This window comes from Eschrichtius robustus, chromosome 6 (assembly GCF_028021215.1).
Source record: "Eschrichtius robustus isolate mEscRob2 chromosome 6, mEscRob2.pri, whole genome shotgun sequence".
Lineage (NCBI taxonomy): Eukaryota > Metazoa > Chordata > Mammalia > Artiodactyla > Eschrichtiidae > Eschrichtius > Eschrichtius robustus.
The window spans coordinates 68,523,917-68,549,214 of NC_090829.1; the positions used below are offsets into that span (position 1 = coordinate 68,523,917).

At 36.3% G+C, this 25,298-nt stretch overlaps 1 protein-coding gene across 1 annotated transcript in view; it reads right to left on the bottom strand.

Annotated features, from left to right (window-relative positions):
- Positions 1-25,298, bottom strand: part of P3H2 (prolyl 3-hydroxylase 2) — a 154,884-nt gene that overhangs the window by 34,173 nt on the left and 95,413 nt on the right. The window contains exons 2-3 of the mRNA XM_068546448.1: positions 7,909-8,061; positions 6,305-6,494 (exon numbers count right to left, since the gene is read on the bottom strand). Of these exons, the coding sequence (XP_068402549.1) occupies positions 6,305-6,494; positions 7,909-8,061 (343 nt within the window). The remainder of the gene's footprint in view (positions 1-6,304; positions 6,495-7,908; positions 8,062-25,298) is intronic.

Genomic DNA, 25,298 nt, shown 5'->3' on the forward strand with positions numbered 1-25,298 from the left:
AGACCCACTTCAGACCTAGGGACACATACAGACTGAAAGTGAGGGGATGGAAAAAGATATTCCATGCGAATGGAAATCAAAAGAAAGCTGGAGTGGCAATACTCATATCATATAAAATAGACTTTAAAATAAAGAATGTTACAAGAGACAAGGAAGGACACTACATAATGATCAAAGGATCAATCCAAGAAGAAGATATAACAATTATAAATATATATGCACCCAACATAGGAGCACCTCAATACGTAAGGCAACTGCGAACAGCTATAAAAGAGGAAATTGACAGTAACACAATAATAGTGGGGGACTTTAACACCTCACTTACACCAATGGACAGATCATCCAGACAGAAAATTAATAAGGAAACACAAGCTTTAAATGACAAAACATACCAGATAGATTTAATTGATATTTATAGGACATTCCAACCAAAAACAGCAGATTCTTCTCAAGTGTGCATGGGACATTTACAGTATAGATCACATCTTGGGTCACAAATCAAGCCTCAGTAAATTTAAGAAAATTGAAATCATATCAAACATCTTTTCTGACCACAATGCTATGATATTAGAAATTAATTACACGGGAAAAAAAAGTAAAAAACACAAACACTTGGAGGATAAACAATACGTTACTAAATAACCAAGAGATCACTGAAGAAATCAAAGAGGAAATCAAAAAATACCTAGAGACAAATGACAATGAAAACACGATGATCCAAAACCTATGGGACACAGCAAAAGCAGTTCTAAGAGGGAAGTTTATCACAATACAATCCTACCTCAAGAAACAACAAACATCTCAAATAAACAATCTAACCTTACACCTAAAGGAACTAGAGAAAGAAGAACAAACAAAACCCAAAGTTAGTAGAAGGAAAGAAATCATAAAGATCAGACCAGAGATAAATAAAATAGAAACAAAGAAAACAATAGCAAAGATCAATAAAACTAAAAGCTGGTTCTTTGAGAAGATAAACAAAATTGATAAACCACTAGCCAGACTCATCAAGAAAAGGAGGGAGAGAACTCAAATCAATAAAATTAGAAATGAAAAAGGAGAAGTTACAACAGACACCACAGAAATACAAAGCATCCTAAGAGACTACTACAAGCAACTCTATGTCAATAAAATGGACAACCTGGAAGAAATGGACAAATTCTTAGAAAGGTATAACCTTCCAAGACTGAACCAGGAAGAAATATAAAATATGAACTGACTAATCACAAGTAACGAAATTGAAAGTGTGATCAAAAATCTTCCAACAAACAGAAGTCCAGGACCAGAATTCTATCAAACATTTAGAGAAGAGCTAACACCCATCCTTCTCAAAGTCTTCCAAAAAATTGCAGAGGAAGGAGCACTCCCAATCACATTCTATGAGGCCACCATCACCCTGATACCAAAACCAGGCAAAGATACTACAAAAAAAGAAAATTAGAGACCAATATCACTGATGAATGTAGATGCAAAAATCCTCAACAAAATACTATCAAACAGAATCCAACAGCACATTAAAAGGATCATACACCATGATCAAGTGGGATTTATCCCAGGGATGCAAGGATTCTTCAGTATATGCAAATCAATCAATGTGGCACACCATATTAACAAATTGAAGAAGAAAAACCATATGATCATCTCAATAGATGCAGAAAAAGCTTTTGACAAAATTCTACACCCATTTATGATAAAAAACTCTCTGGAATGTGGACATACAGGGAACCTACCTCAACATAATAAAGGCCATATATGACAAACCCACAGCAAACGTCATTCTCAATGGTGAAAAACTAAAAGCATTTCCTCTAAGATCAGGAACAAGACAAGGATGTCCACTCTCACCACTATTATTCAACATAGATTTGGAAGTCCTAGCCATGGCAATCAGAGAAGAAAAAGAAATAAAAGGAATACAAATTGGAAAAGAACAAGTAAAACTGTCACTGCCTGCAGATGACATGATACTATACATAGAGAATACTAAAGATGTGACCAGGAAACTAATAGAGCTAATCAATGAATTTGGCAATGTTGAAGGATACAAAATTAATGCACAGAAATCTCTTGCATTCCTATACACTAATGATGAAAAATCTGAAAGAGAAATTAAGGAAACACTCCCATTTACCACTGCAACCAAAAGAATAAAATACCTAGGAATAAACCTACCTAGGGAGACAAAAGACCTGTATGCAGGAAACTAGAAGAACCTGATGAAAGAAATTAAAGATGATACAAACAGATGGAGAGATATACCATGTCCTTGGATTGGAGAATCAATATTGTGAAAATAAGTATACTACCCAAAGCAATCTACAGATTCAATGTAATCCCTATCAAATTACCCACGGCATTTTTTACAGAACTAGAACAAAAAATCTTAAAATTTGTATGGAGACACAAAAGACCCCGAATAGCCAAAGTGGTCTTGAGGGAAAAAAACGGAGCTGGAGGAATCAGACTCCCTGACTTCAGACTATAATACAAAGCTACAGTAATCAAGACAATATGGTACTGGCACAAAAACAGAAATATAGATCAATGGAACAGGATAGAAAGTCCAGAGATAAACCCATGCACCCATGGTCAACTAATCTATGACAAAGGAGGCAAGGATATACAATGGAGAAAAGTCAGTCTCTTCAATAAGTGGTGCTGGGAAAACTGGACAGCTACATGTAAAAGAATGAAATTAGGGCTTCCCTGGTGGCACAGTGGTTAAGAGTCCGCCTGCCAATGCAGGGGACACGGGTTCGTGCCCTGGTCCGGGAAGATCCCACATGCCGCGGAGCGGCTAGGCCCGTGAGCCACAACTGCTGAGCCTGCGCGTCTGGAGCCTGTGCTCCGCAACGGGAGAGGCCCGCGCACCGCGATGAAGAGTGGCCCCCGCTCGCCGCAACTGGAGAAATCCCTCGCACAGAAACGAAGACCCACCACAGCCTAAATAAATAAATAAATTTAAAGCCATGTATTTAAAAAAAAAAAAAAAAAAAAAAGAATGAAATTAGAACACTCCCTAACACCATTCACAAAAATAAACTAAAAATGGATTAGAGACCTAAATGTAAGACTGGACACTATAAAACTCTTAGAGGAAAACATAGGAAGAACACTCTTTGACATAAACCACAGCAAGATCTTTTTTGATCCACTTCTTAGAGTAATGGAAATAAAAACAAAAATAAACAAATGGGACCTAATTAGACTTAAAAGCTTTTGCTCAGCAAAGGAAACTACAAACACGATGAAAAGACAACCCTCAGAATGGGAGAAAATATTTGCAAACAAATCAATGGATAAAGGGTTAATCTCCAAAATATATAAACAGCTCATGCAGCTCAATATTAAAAAAACACACAACCCAATCCAAAAAATCGGCAGAAGACCTAAATAGACATTTCTCCAAAGAAGCCATACAGATGGCCAAGAAGCACATGAAAAGTTGCTCAACATCACTAATTATTAGAGAAATGCAAATCAAAACTCCAATGAGGTATCACCTCACACCAGTTAGAGTGGACATCACCAGAAAATCTACAAACAACAAATGCTGGAGAGGGTGTGGAGAAAAGGGAACCCTCTTGCGCTGTTGGTGGGAATTTAAATTGATACAGCCACTTTGGAGAACAGTATGGAGGTTCCTTAAAAAACTAAAAATAGAATTACCATATGACCCAGCAATCCCACTACTGGGCATATACACAGAGAAAACCATAATTCTAAAAGACACATGCACCCCAATGTTCATTTACTATTTACAATAGCCAGGACATGGAAGCAGCCTAAATGCCCATCGACAGACGAATGGATAAAGAAGATGTGGTACATATATACAATGGAATATTACACACCCATAAAAAGGAACAAAATTTGTTTATTTGTAGAGACGTGGATGGCTCTAGAGACAGTCATACAGAGTGAAGTAAGTCAGAAAGAAAAACAAATATCGTATATTAATGCATATATGTGGAACCTAGAAAAATGGTACAGGTGAACCAGTTTGCAGGGCAGAAATTGAGACACAGATGTAGAGAACAAGCGTATGGGCACCAAGGGGAGAAAGTGGCAGAGCGGGGTGGTGGGGTGTTGAATTGGGAGATTGAGATTTACATATATACACTAATATATATATAAAATGGATAACTAATAAGAACCTGCTGTATAAAAAAATAAATAAAATTAAATGAAAAAATGAAAAAAAAACCTCAACAATTTAAGACCTATATTTTCACAAATATAGAGTATTATTAACCGTTTTAATCTCTGCAATGTGATTGATGGATATGTCATCTCCTTCCTTCCTTCCTTCCCTCATCCTTTCTTCCTTCCACCCATTCATTTAACAGATATTCACTAAGCACCTGCTATTTGCCAGTCACTATAAGTAGGCACTGAGGATTAAGCACTTAAGATAGGGCAATAGCCAAGTGATAGAAGATAACATTTTCAAGTCTGTAAGTGGAAATGAGCCTGGCGTATCTTAGGAATTAAAATAAGTACAGTAGGAATGGATTAAAGAGATAGAAAAAGAGAGAGGATGAAAATGAACACTAGTACGCAGTCATGAAAGTCCTTGTTAAAGGTTTTGGGTTTTATTTCAATTGCAATGGAAGCCAGTGGCGTGGTAGGGGGTGATTCAGCACATCTGTGAGCAGACTTTCTGTTTTTTGGAAAACTGTTCTGTCTGCCTACAGAGTAAAACCTGATCAGAACATGAGGACGAGCAAGGAGACTATCACAGTGAATTTGTTAAAATATAGTGTTGATTTGAACCAGGGTGGTAGCAAAAGGAGTGGAGGGAACCAGGGAATCTCAAATGCTATTAGGAAGTAGCATCTTTCAAAGTTTGGTAACAAGTCGGAGGAGAATAAGAATTAAAGGAAATGTTGGATTGAAAGATAACTTCTAGGGATTTGGTTTGAGCTACTAGGTGAGTGATGCTTTTTATGAAGACAGAAAACATTGGAAGTTGGGGAAAGAAAACTGACTTCATTAATTTGCATTTCTATGAGTATATGCGAAGTTGAACACTGTTTTTCATGTTTTATAACTTGGAATACAATATGCACTCAACAAATATGCGTTAAACATTTATTATTGAATAAATAACCTTTGCCCATTTTTCAGCTGTGTAGATCTTCAAAGTATGGGCTCTAGAGTGAGAAAATCCTAGGTTTGATTCCCAGTTTCACCTTAATCCCATTACTTAATCTTTCTGAGGTCTAAATTCCTCATTTAAAAGGGGAGAAGAGGGTGAATAACAATACCTACAAGGAGTTGTTTATAGGATTAAAAGAGATATAACTATATAAAATGCTCTGTATATTTTAACTGCTAAATAAATTTTGCTTATTTTTATTACTACCAATAAATAAGAAATGAAATACCAGTACTACTAATAATTCGCAGTCTGTGTTTAAGTATCAATGATATTAACTGTTTTCCTGTAAACATTTTGCAACTTTTTCCACTTGCTATTATAAATCAATTTGATTAAAGTATCTTTTATATTTATAAATCTTATGTAAAATCTATCTTTTTCTTAAAATTTCTTGTCTTTCATCATGCTAAGAAGAGCTTTCCTACTGTTATACAAATATTCTCTTGCATTTTCTTCTAACAGTTCTATTTTTACTCATATTATTAATATAATAGAATTTATTTCGTGTATTTTTTCATATGCAGCGGAGAACTCAGTCCCCACCATACATGGTTAGCTAGTCAACCTCCCCAATTAATGTATAATGAACTTTACCTACTATTTTAAATTGTGGTATATTAAATTCCCATATGTAACAAAATATTCATTTAAGTAATAGAAGAAGACTATACAAAGGTATTCACTACTACATTATTAATCATAATAAAAAATTGCAGCTTCCTTAGTATTCATCAGTAAAGGACTGGTCAAATAAATTACGCTTTCCCCATATAATGCAATAAGGTAGATCTACATGTACTTACATGAGAAGTCCACAATATATTGTTAAGCATAAAATAAAACAAAAAACATATACTGAAAATCAATATTTACAGTGTTGTCTTATTTTTATAAAAATGAAATAATAATTATAAATAAATACCTAAATATTTATGCATATATCTGAAAAAGCTTGGGAGCATAGTCACCAAAATTTAAGCTAGGGAAAGTAATCCACGGGGGAGAGGATAGGATACGTGTATGAGAATTTTTTTACAATTATACTTTTTACAATATATACTTCTACATTATTGGAATAGTTTTACAGATGGCATGTAGTATTTCTATCATCAGGAAATCAAGGGAAAAAATAAACTTTACCTGCAATGGCTTCATAGAGACCAGCTTTGTACCCTAAGTACTCATATTCCTCAAATCTCTGAGGCCCCTCACACAGGGCTCTGCACTCCGTATCTTCATTGAAATAGTCTCTTAAAGCTTGTTCAAAGTACTTGATAGCTAGTTCAAAGTCATCTGCCTCATAATGTTTAACTCCTTCACTGTAACTCTCCTGGAAAGAAACAGAGACAAAATTTTTTTCAAAGAACACCCAAGGGGCACTTGAATGGCAAAATGCAGGCAAGACTCTGGATCACTTAGGTAGGTGGGTATGGGACTCTTGTGCTGTTGAAGATAAAGAAGGGTCACACTGGGAGATAAAGGGAAACTTCCCTGGCTTCAACTAATTGTAGATGAGAAGGGACTAACTGAGCAAGCCTACTGCTGTGGCATCAATCAATTTCATTTTCTTCCTGAGCTCACTCAAGACTATATTTTCTAACCCTTTTGAATGCAGGTAGGGCCATGCAACAAAGTGCAGGAAGACTGATGTGGGTGGACGTGACACTCAATTCCAGGCCTGGTTCAAATTTGTGTGTGTGTGTGTATACTGCAATTTTATTTCAATTGCATAAACAAAGTTAGTGTGTAAGAAATTTAAATGAAGCAGTATGGTAAAATTAGCAGAGAACCAAAAACTCTAAAAAGGAAGTACACCTAAAACATGAGAATTCAACATTCATTAATGTTTCATCTTCAGTTTTGATTGACACTTGATGCTTGCAAATTTTGAAACAAACTTTGAGATCATGATGACTATTTTGAATAGATTTCAGCACCAGCACTAAGATTTGTGCATTCATTTGGTTTGCAGTTGACTTGTTAGCCATTTACATAGTGTATAGTACAGATTTGTCACAGATCAGATCACAGCGTTGAAGGAAAGAAGTACCTTCCTGTAATTATAAAGGATCCCCTAAACTGCACTCAGCTTAAGACATCCAATGCACAAGAGCACGAAAACCATCATAATAATGTGGCTCCAGGGAACATAGTTCATTTTTTTTTTGAAAAAAAGGAAAAAAGACTTTCATCTAAAATCTTCCTCTCTTAGACTTTTCTTCAGTCCTCTTGGAGGCCACACATTGAGAATGGTGATGTATCCAATTGAAAAAGAAGCCCTTTCAACACACTGTGAGTTTCAAGTAAGATTTCATTTAAAGGAATAATTATGTAGCTTAAAAAAATCAAAATTTGAAAAGTACAGGTACTGTGGAAAAAGCCACTGGACTGGTTGCTGGGAAACCGTGGTGTGACCCTGAGCAATTCACATGGGCTTCAATTCCAGTGGGTAAAATTGAAGTGCTGGAGTGGGTGCTGAGGCTCAGAGGGGGTTACAGACATTTACGTCACATCTTACTTTTCACCATATCATACTGATTTTCTAAGTTAATTTTCTTTTTCTTTCAATTTTTCAACCCTGAATTACGATACTTCATCTTAGGAACTCTGAAAGTGTAAAAATGATACTGTATTGGACGTTGGGAATCAATGTGAGATATCCATTCATAGGAATTTGCTTTGAGTCCATTGAAAGTTAGGAGCACTAAGCTCCTCATGGTTAGGACAGGGTCCCCAAAGCTCACCAGGTGTGGTTTGGCATCCCGATCTACCAGCTGGAGGTCTTCAACGCCCGCCATCGTTCTGTAATTCTTGATGTTCTGCTGCATTTCCATGTGCTCAGGGTTGGCCATGAAAAATGTGTGCGCTGCTTCCACTGCCTTTTCCAGCTGGTTAAGCTATAAAGAGAAAAAAAAGGATCAAATGAAGGCAAATATTTCTAAACTGGGTTCAGCACCAGTCCAAGGTCTCAAGACAGAAAGTGTCAGGGCTGAGTTCTAGTTCACATTCACTCTACCCAGCCTCCACACTAAAGGGCAAGAGGTTAAAAAACAGTGCTCCTAAAATGATATGTGGGTATTTTGGCATTGGTGAAAATGGATAAATGTGCTTTGTTCCAAGTTCGTTTTCTTCTCCCTCTTTTCTAAGACATCTATGTTTTCTGGGAAATTGAATCTACCTGCTTCTGTTTGTCTTATGATTGATCAAAATTAAAATCTGCCAATGCTGTGCCACCTCTAATTCACATTTTCAATATTTTTGTCTTTTATTTTCTCTTCTTTTCTTTTTGTTCCTTTTGCCTTTAATCCTGAAAATGGAAGAATAAACTGTGATTTTCTGAAGGATGAGATTAGGGATACCTCCCACTCCTCCAAATCTGTTTTCCGGCTTTAGAATGTGAAGAACACAAAGTTAAAAGGAATACATTTTTCCAATCCAGAAGAGATGCTAAATACAGCACACAAAATGTTATACCACATTCCTTTGATTGAGAAATTGATTCCAAACTTACAAGTTGGATTCTCACTAATATAAAAGGAAGGATTTTTTTTTTTTTTTTTTAAATTTCATTTCCCGTCTTCAAGCAGTTTGGGTTTTTTTTTTTGCTTTTTTTAAAATATTTATTTATTTATTTAGGGGTGTGTTGGGTCTTCGTTTCTGTGCGAGGGCTTTCTCTAGCTGCGATGAGCGGGGGCCACACTGCATCGCGGTGCGCGGGCCTCTCACTGTCGCGGCCTCTCTTGTTGCGGAGCACAGGCTCCAGACGCGCAGGCTCGGTAGTTGTGGCTCACGGGCCTAGTTGCTCCGCGGCATGTGGGATCCTCCCAGACCAGGGCTCGAACCCGCGTCCCCCGCACTGGCAGGCAGACTCCCAACCACTGCGCCACCAGGGAAGCCCAAAGAAAGGATTTTTAATAAACTACAAAGACACTATAAATCTCCTCTTAAACCACTTAATAAGCTGCTTTCCATGTAACGTGCAATGATGCATTTTTTGATAACAAAATGTAATTAAATTTACTTGATTTAATACATTTTGCCCTATGCTTTATTCATGGAGAATGTCTATAGACAGAACCTTTTGCCTCATTTCAGAAAAGTGAATATTCACACTAGTACTAGTCATTTTCATGGTGAAATCCAAATTATGCTTGGTCTATTTTGAAGTATAAAGAAATGAAACTCACTGTTACTGAACAAATAAATATAAAATCATGGAAGGCATATAAGATTCAACTGAGTCGGCTTTTGATAGTCTGGCCACTCAAGTATTAGTAAGAAATAGAAAGTAGTAGTAGGTTCCTGAGCTCCCAGTCACTGCCTTCTCGTGATATATAAAGAATCTTATCCCTTACTACAGAAAACATAAACTGCCCTATTTTAAGATCTGATATCCTTAACTTTGTCTAATGATAGTAAAGCCTTCTCTTTTTCTTTTTAATTAGCATATTCTTAGCTACTGGCCTTCTTTCCATTAAATCTTGCCTGAAAGCAGCTTTCCTTGCCATTTTTACCTTTGTTCTCGATTCTGTGGTTTCAGAATTATTTTTGCTGTCAAAATCATTAATTTTGAATTCCTGGTTTCTTTCTTAAATTTCCTCAATTTCTCATACACCAACACAGACAAATATGAGTTGTACGGATGTCTACATAGTGACAAGTATATAGCTATAGAGGAAAATGAATAGGTTCTAAATCGGGTATGTGTCTACACTTACTGATCAAGTGAACCTGGAAAAAGTCATTTAAACATTTGTGTCTTGGTTCTCCATTAAGAAACCGCCATACCACCACCTACTACATAGGATTTTGGAATGATTTAATTGTGTATTATATATAAATGTGCTTCAGAAATCACTAAAACCCTAAAAAAAAAACAACAACAACCGGATACAATTTATATAAGATCTATTCATTTCAAGGATGTGAATATACGCTTGTTAACGCTGGGTATGTATAGTCTACAACTCCCATAGACACATAATTTATGAGGATATAGTGAGGTACTTGTGGTTGGTGGAAACTGCCTCCAGTTAAGGGCCAAACTATAAGTTCTGAACACAACAGGTTAGTACTGACACGCTTTAGTTTTATAACACCAGCCATTAACATTGAACGAACATAGATAAATTTTTATAAATTTTGCACTTTCCTACCTTCATGTTTTGCTCAGACTGTTCCACTGACCTAGAGATCCTCTGACACTTGGATTTTCTTGTTGAAATCTAACATATCCTATAAGGCCAAGCTTAAATCCCGCCTTCTCTAAGAAAATTTTTCTCAACCCTAAAGCTACAGTCAAGCACTGCAATATCATCGTATCTCTGTTCTTCTACTGGCACTTATCATACTCTGCCATATGTGGCACCTACCTAAGTATATTTGTTACTCCTAGTAGGACTTTCCGAGGATAGGGACCACATGACTTATTTATCTTTTTGTTTTCCATCTACTTTACATATAGATGATGTCTATGATATGTTTAGGAAAAGAGAAAAATAAATTCTAAGAAGCAAACATTTACACACAAATCAAAAGGTATATTACATGTGAGTGTGCTTCATAAGCTATAATGGACGAGAAGGATGTAAGTTCAATAACAACATCTCTGAAGTCATCATTCACACTGAGAGCTTCCAATACTGATTGATTATCACTGATGAATGTGATTCAGTAGCTCCTGAAAACTGTTAGCCAACATTGATAAATTGGTTCCTTCTCTTAAATTTGACCACATTGGTTTTTTGCTTATTTGGTGCTTTCCCCATTTATAACCCAGTATTAAACATAATACCATGTTCCCCAATATAAATATAAAGAAGATTCCATGACTTAAGGTTAATCCATAAAACTTATTCATGAACTGGCTTTTAAATTATTGTGAACCAGTTCAGGAAACTAGAATTGGCTGCCAGAGATTCTATATAAAACAGGCCATCGTTTTAACTGGAAGCTTGATATCTTTGTAGTCCACTTTTGAAATTAGATACACACATCTGAAGTGGTAGGAAAAGTCCAGGTGAACATGTGTGTGCTACATATGAGCCTGTACTATTAGATGGAGATTATTATAAGGCCATATAAGTACTAGGTTTCAGCTAAGGAAGGATCTACCTGCTACTCCATTGAAACAAACAAGAAGCTAACTGCCTTTAAAGGCTGCAAACTGGATTTCCTTTAAGACCAAATTAAAACATACCACAGGAGAGGGTAACTCTAATGTGAGGGTAACTCTATGCGTTAGAAAAGTAAATTGTAAAATAAAGAACAACTGAGGAAAGGGGAATGATTCAACAAGATGATATCATGCTTTTGGGGAGCCGGCTGCTCTACTGAGATATGAGAAATAACTGGTAAGAAATGCCTTCAAGAAGCACTGGTTCATTTCATCTCAGGCTGTGAAGAACTAAGGCAAAAATTTTCTCCTGCCAGCCATGCTGCATGAAAAAATGCTGATTAAATCAACACCCTGCTGATGTTTGGAAGTTACTCAGTCAACTGGTGAATGAACCAGACTCTATTGACACACAAATGGTTTTCCATAATGAATAATAAAGGAGCATTTCAAAAATGTACATTGACTACTTAAAAACTGTCAATAGCTATCCATTGACCACAGAGGTGATTCCAGAAACTATGTACCAAGACATTCAGGAAACTGTAGGATTTGGCCCCTGCCCTATCTTTCTAGCATAACTTCCTCCTATTTACCACTATGCAAACTTTTCCCAGGAAAGTTCTAGAAAAACTTCTAGAAGTTTTATAATTTACCATCCCCCATTCAAGAAAACACAGGCTCAGTACTCCAGCCATACCAAATTCTTTATTTCACTCATTCATTTATTCAACAAGTATTTATTTTGCATTAAATCCATGCCAGGCACTGTGAAAGTCTGAAAGTTGATGAGAATAGCTACATGGCCAAAACAGACAAAAACCCTGCTTTCCAGGTGTTTACAGTCTCATCCAAGGGGACAAGCCTCAAGTAAATAAATCATGAATGAAAGTAAGTTGAGGTTGCACTAAGTGCTATGAAGAAATAAATGAACAAACAATACAGTAAGAGCTGGCTGGGCTGGGTGAAAGCAGGACTCCTTTAGATAAATTAGTCAAGTAAGGTCTCTGCAATGTGATTTTTGAGCTGAGACTTACATGTTGAAAAGCCAGTCATGAACAGAAGAGGAGGAAGAGTGTTCCAGGCAAAAGAAAGTCAAGCAAAAAAGGCCCTGAAATGGAAAAAGCTTGACATATTTTAAAAGCAGAGTAGAAACTAAGAAGAGAGATTTGAGAAGTTGGATAACAGATCACTTATATGCTACAGTAAAGAGTTTGAACATTATTCTAAGTGCAAGAGGAAACCATTAAAGAATTTTAAATAATACCTGATACATATTTTCAAATGATAATTCAGACTGCTATGTGGAGAACAGATCTTTGGTAGCAGGCAGGAGAACACTGCAGTAATCCAGGTCAGAGGTAATGCTTTTACATCGCAAAATAAAAATGGGACAGCATAGGTTTGCCTCCTCTTTTTCACCCCTCCCTCTTCCATTCCTTTCTCTTCCTTTACATTTTTGCCCATCCTTGCCATAGCAAAGTTTCTCAATTCCGAAGGCGGATGCATAGCCCAAAAGGAAGCAATTCTAAAATTTCCAAACTTATTTTAGTAAAGACATACAAGTTCCCTCTCTTCTAAATTAGCATAAATATGAAGCTCAAATATTTTGAGTATGAGTTTAGAACAGCTTGTAGGACATGTGCAAGAAAGGAAAGGGACTAATCCTAAAACACATTAAAACATGTAAAGAACACTGCATCCCTTTGAAAGAGAATATTTAAGATCACATTCCATTTTCTGAAGCCTTTTATACAACCAGTATAAAACATCAAGCCTGAAATAAGTAATTCCCATTCTTGTACTCAAATGACTTTTTCAATAAGGAAAGGAATTCTTTCTCTACTTTCCCCACCCTAACTTTGGGAATTCATCCAATATCACGCATTATAGTTTGATGCAGTGCTATATTTTTGCCTTGGCTCTTTACTTAAATTTCACAATATAGCAACTTTAGAGAATTTTTAACCCCATATGAAGTTTCTTACCAACTGCCAAACATGTAAATAGACAGTGAAGACATCCTGTTTCTAAGCCACAGCAGAATTTTTAAGTTCTGATTAGCAGCATAATCACACTAGATGCAGGGGGATGGAAGTCATCAGATTACAGCATGTACATCATCTGAACACTAAAAATTCATGGGCTGAAAACGTTCGTCTTTCTTTTATGAAGCGGGAAGATTTTTTTTATTAATGGTGATACCCAACATTTTTGTAGATACTTCAGCTCTTGCTAATGTCTCCAAATTTACCTCAAATTTTCGTCAACCCGAAGTTAATTTTCCTTCACAGAACCACATCAGTAAATAAATAAATAAACTTCAAATAACTGAACAACATATTAAAAGAATACTGTTGGGAATTTCCTGGCAGTCCAGTGGTTAGAACTCCGTGCTTTCACTGCCAGCGGTTAGGACTCCGTGCTTTCACTGCCGAGGGCCCAGGTTCAATCTCTGGTTGGGGAATTAAGAGCCCGCAAGCCATGGAATGGCCATAAAAAAAGAGAATACTGTTAAAATAAGGACCCATCCAATTTTGAAACAAAATTTGGAAGCAGTTTGTTTGAACTACTGAATTAAACTAAATCCTACAAGTTACAGTGTTCCAAATGTAATGACCAGGCTTTTTCATGAGAATTCAATCTTAGGAAATTCCTAAACATTTCCATATAATGGAGTCAGATTTTTAGAGAGTCCAAAAATAGCCATATGAAAACTAACTTTTCCTTCTTATGCCATAATTTCTGGCGATGTTACTGTCCTTTATGTTGTTAATATAATTTGCAAAAAGCCCCATATATTGAGCTCTTTTCATAATTCAGTTATAGGAAATAATTGGTTGATTTTCCTGATTAATTTATAAAATTAATTTCACCAGACATTGAGGACTACATGATAGACTGTGTTGTCCTTTTTGTCTTGACTACAAGAAAGCTCAGAACTAAACTGTATTTTCATTTACTGTAACTGTATCATGCTGGTTTATAGTATATCAAAGTGAAGCTAGTATACTTCCATTTTTTTCTTTGAGTTTTTTTGTTTTGCTCCCATTTCAAAAATCTAATTATACAAATAATTGCTTTCACAAGGTAACTCAAAGTTCTTCTGGATACAGAAAAGGTGCAATTTACTCAAAAGATAAACCTCCATAGTAAAGGAAATTTCTAGTAATTAAATTCTTTCCTACATGGCAAGGGAGGAAATTTAGAACTTTTTAGCTTTAAAGAACACATAGTAATTCACACGTTAGGTGTTCATGCTAAATGAAGAAAATTAACTTATCTTTGCATTTACAGAATGTTAGTCTAAAGTGTAGTCATGGTTATAAGTAAATATTTGTAGCTTTCAAAATGCTATTTGGTAAGGATTAGATGAGAAAGGACATATTTAAAGAGTAACATTTTCTCTGTGGAGTAAGCTGGAAAGGAAACATACGTCTTTTTCAAGCACTCTCTTTTACCAACTGCTTTTACCCTTTCCTTCAATTACTTACTGTCCTGAGCCTGAATAATAGACTCCCGTTTTTTCTAAACGCTCTAAGTTTTAATCCGATGTTTACAACTGAACGTTAAACACTGATGGTGCCTTGCCACCGTCAAATGAGGTTACCCGTATGAGCTCAGTGGAACGACAGATTCCATCAGTTAAGCTTTCAGGAAGATTTCTTATCTAAAGAAAAAACATCTCTCAGGGTAACAAAAACACTAAAGTGAAGGAGCAAAACTTTTAAACGTGTTACTTCATATTAGAGACTATTTAAAACAAAAAGTCCTTGAGTTTTCGAGAAGAAAAAAAACAGGGAACTCAAAGTATTAGCCAAAAAATATGTGTGTGCTTAATTGGACAAAGTCCCTCAGGCTGTCTGTGTATTGTCTAAGTCCTAACAAGAGAACAGAAAAGACTTGGATGGCTGCTGGGTACGGAGAGAGTACTATCTCAGTGATGGAACATGAGCAAGTCATATCTGCCACGGATCAAATGAAATTAATGTGTGGTTTATTGGTATGTTACCATTACTTTTGGTTTTAAACATTAGGACAGGGTAAGACTGAACAACTGGGAAGGCATCTTAACCTCTGTGGTATTGTCCAGAAGTCTCCCTTGAGGTGTCAGAGAATGACTAACGTTACCGAAAAGAAAGTTTAGGCTAAGACCTCTCTGACCTTTGTTTCCTGCTACTGTTTTTCGAAACACAGCTTTCATCCTCTTTAAAAATGTCTTTGGAAGGCGGCTGTCACTCATTTCATATTCAGTTTTGCCAACATCCCATGACTGTTGTAGTAATCATCACTTTAACATGTAAAGAATCTTATTCGTGTCTGATTTTGAAAAATAAATAGAAATCCAATGTCCCTCTTTGTGATCTCAGAATTGTACTCTCCTTTGTGACCCTCATATCATGTGAGCATAATTTTGTTTGTGAGCTTGTTAATAAGAATTTACACTCGTATAGTGTTGTGTAGTTTGCAAAGCACTTTACAATACTACTAATAAGAATTAAAATAATAAAAATGATCATTTATCGAGTGTATACACAATCCTTATTGCAAAATTCTTCAAGAAGCTGGAAGATGAACCCCTATACCTCACCCCGGGCCCAGTGCAAAAGTAGTTGATCGTTATTTACAAGAGCACGTCATAATACAAACAATGAGCTATAGCACCATGGGGAAGCTAGTGCTGGCACAGACTGAGTGGCCCTTAATGAACCTGATGGTATGAAAACAAAGTTTGTTGTTCCAACTGTTCACGCATGCTTAGCTTCTGCCTGGCTTTCATTATGACAAATGGAGATGAATGCTGTCTATCCCTAGTGACCCATTAAAAAGTTCTAGCTGGCCATCACTTTGCTAGAGCCAACAGCCTAATTGCTCACTACTAGAGTTGTATCCCCTTAGCGATCAGCAGCCAGATCACATTCTTTACACCAAACTGTACAGAGGTGCAATCATTTGAATTTATTTGTCAAATGCGATTGCAAAACAGCAAATAAACTGGATTTGGGCTTTCTCCTTCTAAGATATCCTTTAAAAATCAGCAGTGAAATAGCTTAATATACATCTGGCACTGATTTTTCTGCCCTTGAGAATATAAAAAACTTTTCAAAACTTTTTTGTATATCAGCCGCATTGTTTTGTGAAATAAAGTGATGGGTATAAAATGCTCGTCATAGGTGAGAAGGAGCGGGAGAACCGAGGACTGAGAATCAAAGTTTGGTTTAGTTCCTGTTTCTTTCACAAGCACCCACATTTCCTGAGTGGATGACAGATGAAGGAATATGTGTCAGGGAAAAGAAGTAACACACTGGGCTTTGCCTTCTTAATTGTAACAGTGCTAGGATAACGCTGGAGATAGCTTGCCAAAATTGATGATTTGGGGAGGGGCTTTAGGGTTTAGTGAGCATATAGAAAAATGCTATCATTACCATTTCTACCATCTTCTTTTCATTCTGGTCTCCCTTCCATTTTGTGTTTATGAAACAAATTTGACATTTCACCCAAACCACTCCGCTGTGAGAAATATAAGAAAAGCAAACAAGCAAATCAAACGCTTTCCCACTTGTACCTTTTTGGTGTAAATATGCCACATTCCTCTATGAAATATAAACTTTCTCTTGCTTTTATAAGGGTGGGGAGATTTACTTCAAAAAGTATTTCAAAACCTTCACTTCAGCTCATGTAAAAGAAAGCACCATGGCTGCAAGCCAAAGGGAGTTTCACTCCAAAGACCTACCTTGGAGGGGACTTCAAGAAGAGACTAAGGTCCTTTCAGGTATTTAACCCATCAGGATGACTAATTGGTACTCTTAACCTGACAGGCTGCAGGGTCTTATTAAAGTGGTGGTTTTGATGATAGAGTTCTTTCAATGCTTCATAAGCTCCTCTGGCATCACACCTGTACTTTGTGAAGCATTCAGCTGCAGCAATAACCTTAGGCTGTATTGTAAATTAAATGTCCCTGCCATATACACAGGTTAAATAGAAACCCACACATTTCCTCCATACCTCAGTCAATAGACTGTACTGGAAAGAAGTTCCAGTCCCCCAGAATTTCTGAGGAGGTTAAAGCTTGGAGAAAATCTGCTTACTTACTGAACATTTTTCTGTCACTTTGGTGGAACTTGCATTGGTCTTCTGAAAATTAACTTCCATTAACCAAGATAACCAGGGCTAGAGAGGCCCTTTAAATCATAGAGTACTAGTGCTTCACTTTACAGGTGGATAAAACATTTGCATAGAAAATCAGTGGCAAGACTATGGTTAGAATCTACATCTTTTCTTAAAACATTCACAAACACATATTTGGGATTTTAATCCCTGTGATTTCAAAGCAGAGGTGAGTTCATGCATATCTGGTTCATGTAACATGTGTTTCCTGCTCACCTCTGCCATAGAAAGAACTGTGATAGATGTTCTCTGAGGATATAAAATATTTATAGTATAGTCCTTGACCTTTTATTAAATACAGTTCAACAGGGCAAGGAGACATACACGACTATTCATATCAAGAACTAAGTCTGTACAGGATTAGAGGGCAGAGTGAGTTACAGTCAACACGCTGCTATTGAAATTGAGAGAAATTTGAAACCACAGTAACCTGGAAGGTACAGGAAAGGCCTCATGGAGAACTGAGGCCTGAGACTGGGTCTTGAATAGAAAACATGTGGATGTCTCAGATGCAGAATAAGGTGAGCAGGAAGAAATAGGAATGACTCAGATGTTTTTATAGAATAGTAATTTGGCTGAACTGGCTCATGTGGAAGGACTAGATTGCAGAGTAATGGAAATCAAGGTTGAATGCAGCTGGAATTTGGGGATCTTTGAACACTAAACTGAGGTGTTTTGACTTTTATTTTTGGAAAAAGAGACTCAGATATATCTATGTGTGCATGTATGTGAGTGTAGTTATGAAAATCACCCCTGTCTCATTTCAAAAATAATTCAAAAAATAAAAAATACAATATTTGAGGTAACTATAAAAATGTTTTTCTTAAGACTTTATTATTTTTTTTTTTTTTTGGAGCAATTTTAGTTTCAGAGCAAGATTGAGAGGAAAAACAGAGATTTCCAATATCACCCCATGTTGCCAAACAGGCATACCCTCTCCCATTATCAACATGCCTAACCACAGTGGTACATTTGTTGCAACTGAGGAACCTACAACAACACACCATAATCACCCAAAGACCATAGTAATCACTACTGGTAGTATACATTCTATGGGTTTAGAGAAATGTATAATGACAAGTATATATCATTATAGTATCATACAGAGCATTTTCATGCCCTAAAAATCCTCTGTTCTCCCATCTATTCATCACTCCCACCCCAACCCCTGGCAACCACTGATCTTTTTACTGTCTCCGTAGCTTTGCCTTTTCCAGAATGTTATATAGTTATAATCACAGTATTGTGACTTTTCAGATTGGCTTCTTTCACTTAGTGATGTGCATTTGAGGTTTCTCTGTCTTTTCACTTGATAGCTCATTTCTTTTTAGCATTGAGTAATATTCCACTGTCTGATGTACCACAGTTTATTTATTTATTCACTTACATATGAATAAATACTGTAGGTATGTCAGTATTTATAAGCAGTATGTCATGGCTGTTTCCAAGTCTTGCAAATTATGAATAAAGCTGCTATAAACATCTGGGTGCAGATTATTGTGCTAACATAAGTTTTCAACTCCTTTAGAGAAATACCAAGGAATGATATTGCTGGATGGTGTAGTAAGAGCAGTTTAGTTTTGTAAGAAACTGCTGTTCTGTCTTCTGGAGTGGCCTCACCATTTTGCATTCCCATCAGCAATGAATGAGAGTTCTTATTGCTCCACATCCTTGCCAGCATTTGATGTTGTCAGTGTTCTGAATATTGGTCTCATAGTTGTGTAGCAGTATTTCATTTCTGCTTTAATTTGCATTTCCCTGATGAAGTATGATGTAGAGGATTTTTTCATATGCTTAATTACGATCTGTATATCTTCATTGGTAAGGTGTCTGTTAAAGTCTTTACTCATTTTTAAATTGGGTTGTTGGTTTTCTTATTTTTGAGTTTTAAGAGTTTTTTGTATATTTTGGGTAACAATTCTTTATCTCAAATGTGCCTTTTGCCAATATATTTTCCCTAGTCTGTTGCTTGTCTTCTAATTCTCTTCACATTGTCTTTTGTAGAACAGAAGCTTTTAATTTTAATGAAGCCCATCTTATCAGTTATTCCATTTATGGATGGTGCCTTTGGTGTTGTATCCAAAAAGCTACTGCCATATCCAAAGTCATCTATGTTATCTTCTAGAATTTTTATATTTGTGCAGTTTAATCAATTTTGAGTTAATTTTTGTGAAGGACATAATTTTTTATGTAGATTCCTTTTTTTTTTTTTTTTGCATGTGACTATCCAGTTGTTCCAGCATCATTTTGAAAAGACTGTCTTTGCTTCATTGTATTGCCTTCACTCCTTTGTCAAAGATCAGTGAATATATTTATATGGGTCTATTTCTGGGCTATTTACTCTCTTCCATTGATCTATATGTCTGTTTTTGTGCCAGTACCATACTGTTTTGATTGCTTTAGATTTGTAGTATAATTTCAAGTTCAGGATCATTGGTTTGGTTTTGTTTGGTTTGGTACCTTTCTCAAGATTGCTTTGGCTTTTTGGGGTCTTTTGTGGTTCCATACAAATTTTAGGAGGATTTCCTCTAGTTCTGTAAAAATTGCCCTTGATATTTTGATAAGGAGTGTATAAAACCAGAAATCAACTACAAGAACAAAACTGAAAAAAAAAAAAAAACCACACATGGAAACTAAATAACACGCTACTAAACACAAAACAGGATGATGAAGAATTCAAAGAGGAAATCAAAAAATACTTTGAGACAAATGAAAATGGAATCACAACTGTCCAAAACCTATAGGATGCAGCAAAAGCAGTTCAAAGAGGGAAGTTTGTAGTGATACAGGCCTCTCTCAAGAAACAAGAAAAATCTCAGATAAACAGTCTAAATGTACATTTAAAGGAATTAGAAAAAGAAGAATGAGCCAAGACCAAATTTAGTAGAAAGAAGGATATTAAAAAGATCAGAGCAGAAATAAATAAAATAGACAAAAAAAAAAACCCAGAAAAGATCAGTGAAACTAAGATTTGGTTCTTTGAAAAGATAAACAAAATTGACAAATCTTTAGCCAGGCTCATCAGGAAAAAAAAAAAAGAGAAAGAGCCCAATGAAATAAAATTAGAAATAAGAGGAGAAATTACAATGAATGCCACAGATATACAAAGGATCGTAAGAGAATACTAAAATCATATGCCCACAAATTATAAAACTTAGATGAAATGGGTAACTTCCACTGTATGTAGAAACATACAATCATCCAAAACTGAATTATGAATAAATAAAAAATGGGAATAGACTGATTTGCTAGTAATGAAATTGAAACAGTAATTTAAAAAACTCCTCCCCAAAAAAGTCCAGGTCCAGAGGGCTTCACAGGTGAATTCTACCAAACATTTAAAAAGGAGTTAATACCTATCCATCTCAAATGATTCCAAAAAATTGAAGAGGAAAAAACACTTCCAAACTCATTTTATGAGGGCAGCATTACCCAAATACCAAAACCAGACAAAGACACCACAAAGAAAGAAAATTACAGGCCATTATCCCTGGTGAACATAAATGTAAAACTCCACAACAAAATATTAGTAAACAACATTTAACAGACATTAAAAGAATTATACACCATGGATCAAGTGGGATTTATTCCAGGGATGTAAGGATGGTTTAACATCCATAAATCAATCAATGTGATACATCACATTAATAAAATGAAGAATAAAAATCATATGATTACCTCAACAGATGAAGGAAAATCATGTGACAAAATTCAACATCTATTTATGATAAAAGTTCTCAACAAAGCTGGCATAGAGGGAACATACCTCAACATAATAAAGGCCATTTATGACAAACTCACAGCTAACATCATACTCAACCCCGAAAAGCTGAAAGCTTTTCCTCTAAGATCAGGAATAAGACAAGGATTTCCACTCACCACTTTTATTCAACACAGTATTAGAAGTCCTCACCATAGCAATTAGAAATATAGAAATAAAAGGCATTCAAATTGTAAAGGAAGAAGTAAAACTGTCACTATTCACAGATGACATGATACTCTATATAGGAAACCTGAAAGACTCCACCAAAAAAAAATTAGAACTACTAAATAAATTCATAAAGTTGCAGATCCCTTCCTCCAGGTCAGTTAGTCTCTGATGATACTAGAGCAAGTTAAAGAAGAAGTAAGTTGATTGTCTTAGTCACCTTAGGCTGCCATAATGAAATACGTTGAATGGGTGGCTTAAACAAGAGATATTTATTTTCTCACAGTTCTGGAGTCTGGATATCTGAGATCAGGGTTCCAGCTTGGCCAGGCTTTGGTGAAAGTCCTCTTCCTTGTTTGCAGATGGTCACCTTCTCCTTCTGTCCTCATATGTAGTGGGCGGCTCTCTGGTGTCTACTCTTATAAGGGCATTAATCTTATCATGAGTGCCCCACTCTCATGACCTCATCTAAACCTAATAACCTCCCAAAGCCCTCACCTCCAAACGCCATCACATTGGTAGTTAAAGATTCAACATATTAATTTTGGGGGAACACAATTCTGTCCACTGCATTAGTCAAAGGAAATGTAAAAATTAAGGACATCCTTAAAATTTCAAAGCCAGTCAATTATGGAATATGACTGAAACAGCAATGGAAATCAGTTTTTTTAGGTGATTCCAAAATTTTGTCGTGGGTTGAAGAAAATAATCATTTCATTTTGAACTTGGTTGTGTTTGGTATAATGGGAGGAATGCAAAAGAATACATCTCCTTAGCAGTGAAGAATCTTGACTGGAGAACTGATCAATTGAGAGTTGGGCAAGGTCTTCACCTAAGGCACACTTGGGACCTTTGGTCCAGAGAAAGAGAAGACTTTCAAGGATGAAGGCGTGATCAATTAGTATAAGTAACTCAAAGCAACCCAGAAGTGCAGGGAAAATGCCTTTGGGTCTGTGGTTAACCCTTATCTTGCTAAGATGTGTATTCCCCTGGATGGTCATGAGAGTTATTATTTTTTAATGTTTTTATAGTTAATTAAGTATAAGATAAACTGTATTAAAAATTAAATTTATATAGGGTAAGATTTTTAGAATCTTTAATATGCTACTATGATAGTTCATTTCTATAAGTGGAATTATTTTTCTACATTTTTCAAACTTTTTTGACCAAAGAACCATCCTTCCTGCTTCAGAGTGACTCAAGGGACTAATCAGCCTTCTGAGACTCTACTTTGTTGGTATGTATATAGCAACCCACACTGTGGTAAACTTCATTAACTTTGATGAAAGAATGGTTTAATTGTAAAATCATTACCTAAGTGATCCCAGAATCCCAAAATGCAAAGACTGAAATGGTCCTTAGACATCATTTGGTGTAAGACTCCCTCCTCGAATACTTATGTGAATAAGATAACTAAAATATAAAGTGAAAAATTGTTCTCAGGGTCACATAAATCCTGATAGAAATGCTAGATCCCACAACCTGGTCTTCTAATTCCAAAGTTAATGGTGTTTCACTATTTCATTGTATCTAAGACTAAGTGGCCAATCCTTTTTATTTAGCATGAAAATAAAGAATGTACCATTTTGGATAAGTACATATAAAAAAGTTACACCCAAAATATATCCCTCCAAAAGACATAAAAGAATACTTTTCTCCATGCCACCCAGAGTAAGCAAAATTAAAGTTAAAAAGTGGCTGCTAATGAGTACAAAAGAGAACTATAGGATTGGGTTCAAATGAAGAGACTGGTTTGAACTGAACCACAGCCTAGAAAAATCATATCAATAGACGATAAAATTATATTTAGTGGTTAAAAAAAAACTCAGGGTTTCTGATTTTAACTTTGCACATACTGTGGGTTTACATTGGCTTCCTTCCCCTTAAAATGTTATGTTGTGGCAGAGTTTAGCAGCTGCATGTTTGGTTTATACTAAGAAAAGATTGTCATTATGATCTTCCGCATACGGAGTTCAATCCTCCCACTTTGTCTGCATAAGATAATATAAGGTTTGTATTTCTAGGGAAACTGAGGTTCAGGCCACCCTACTTTGTCTTTCAGTTCAACCTGACCAACATTTAATGAGGATCTTATGCTGGGTATTGGGTGGGTGGGGATGATAGGGAGGAATGTGAGTTAATTCCTGCTTTTTATTAGTAATCTGTGGGACGGGGTGGGAAATCAGACAAATACCTATAATTCAGGGTTGAGTATGAATAAGAGAAGAGAAGTAAAAACAAATACTGTAAGGATTCAAAGTAGGGAAAAGCACTTCTAAATAGGTGGATTTGGGTCTAGAAGTCTTCATGGAGATCTTATTATGAATACGGCATTTGTAATGGAACCTGAAAGATGGATGGAATTTCAACAGACAGAGTCACCAGGAAGGGCATCTCACAATTGGTAAGACACCAATAAACAGTGTTATCCATATGTAAGGATTAGTTTGTTGGAAGTACTAGTGTTGAGAGTGGCTTAAAGTATGTAAGAACACTTAAAAAGTAGGCTGGGGACAAAGTGGTATGGGTTTGAAGCTAAGCACATGTTGTATCACACTTGGGGGAACACTTGAAACTTTCAGAGCAAATGGAGTGACCTGAATCTTTTGAAACTCGCTTCCAGAAACATCTCAGTCTCATTGGAAAGGAGTAAGTCTAGGTTACTAGGTTATACTAGGTCAGTCTGTAGTGAGGCAGCTTAGATCAATCTCACTGAGCTCCAGGGGCCAGTATACCCTACTCCATCCAGTCAGGTCTCAACCTGGCCTTTCATCCCTAGCATTATGGAACCAAGCCACATAATCACACTCTGAAAGTTACAGCTGGTCAGGCATGCCAACAGAGTGCTAAATTGCCACATTTCCCATTACTGGAAGACCCACTTTCTGTTAGTCTAAAGCCTCTTTAAGGCCTTCAAAGATCGAAAGCCTTTTAAAGACTCCACTGCAAGTCCAATTTTCAATCAGAAAGAAATCCCAGCCAAGTTATTAAAATGAACATAGCCTTCCACCTGGGAGTTGCCATCTCTGCTCTCTTTACCCAGAACATGTGGTCCTGCTACAAAATAATATAAGCAGGGTTCATTCTTTTCATTTGAAAACACTCCCATGAGGCACTAAAGGAATTCTCACTTGCTTCTCCTCAGAGACAGTGAGGCAGAGAGATTCTGTTACACTTTTATTAATCTTTGCCTCATGCCCCATGTGAGCACAGGGAAGTCTTATAGGAAAGGATATATCAATTGCAATTATTAACCTTGTGCTTTCCTGTTCAGGAAGTGAAGATGTTGAAACCTATAAGAGTAAAAGGGAGACGAATGGGAGCCTAAATCCTACTCTTCCTACTCCAAGCTCTAGTGAAAAAGAAGCTCAGAGCAAATGTTCATATTCTTAAAGGGAAGAAAGTAAGTATGCGTGTGAGTACTTAAGATAAACAACAGTCTCCTACCACTTATTTTACAAAGAAATTTAACATAACTAATCTCAAGTCATTATCATATGTAGGCTGGGCAGATATTAATGTCCCAATTTCACAGTGACAAAAATGAAGCTCAGAGAAGCTAAATAATAATAGTTGCTACTATTATTGAGGCCAGAGACATGAAATAAATGTCTTATATGTATGACCACATGTTTATGAGCTAAATTGTATCCCCTAAGTCTCATAGGTGAATTTAGGTGAACTCTTACCCCAGGACCTAAGGATGTGACTGTATTTGGAGATAGGGCCTTTAAAGAGGTAATTAAGTTAAAATGAGGCCTTTAGGATTAGGCCTACCTGGCCCTAATCCAATCTGACTGGTGTTTTTATAAGAAAAAAAGATGAGGACACAGAGAGAGACATCACTGACACTAGTGCATAGAGGAAAGGCCATGTGAAGACACAGGGAGAAGTTGACCACCTGCAAGCCAAGGAGAGAGGTC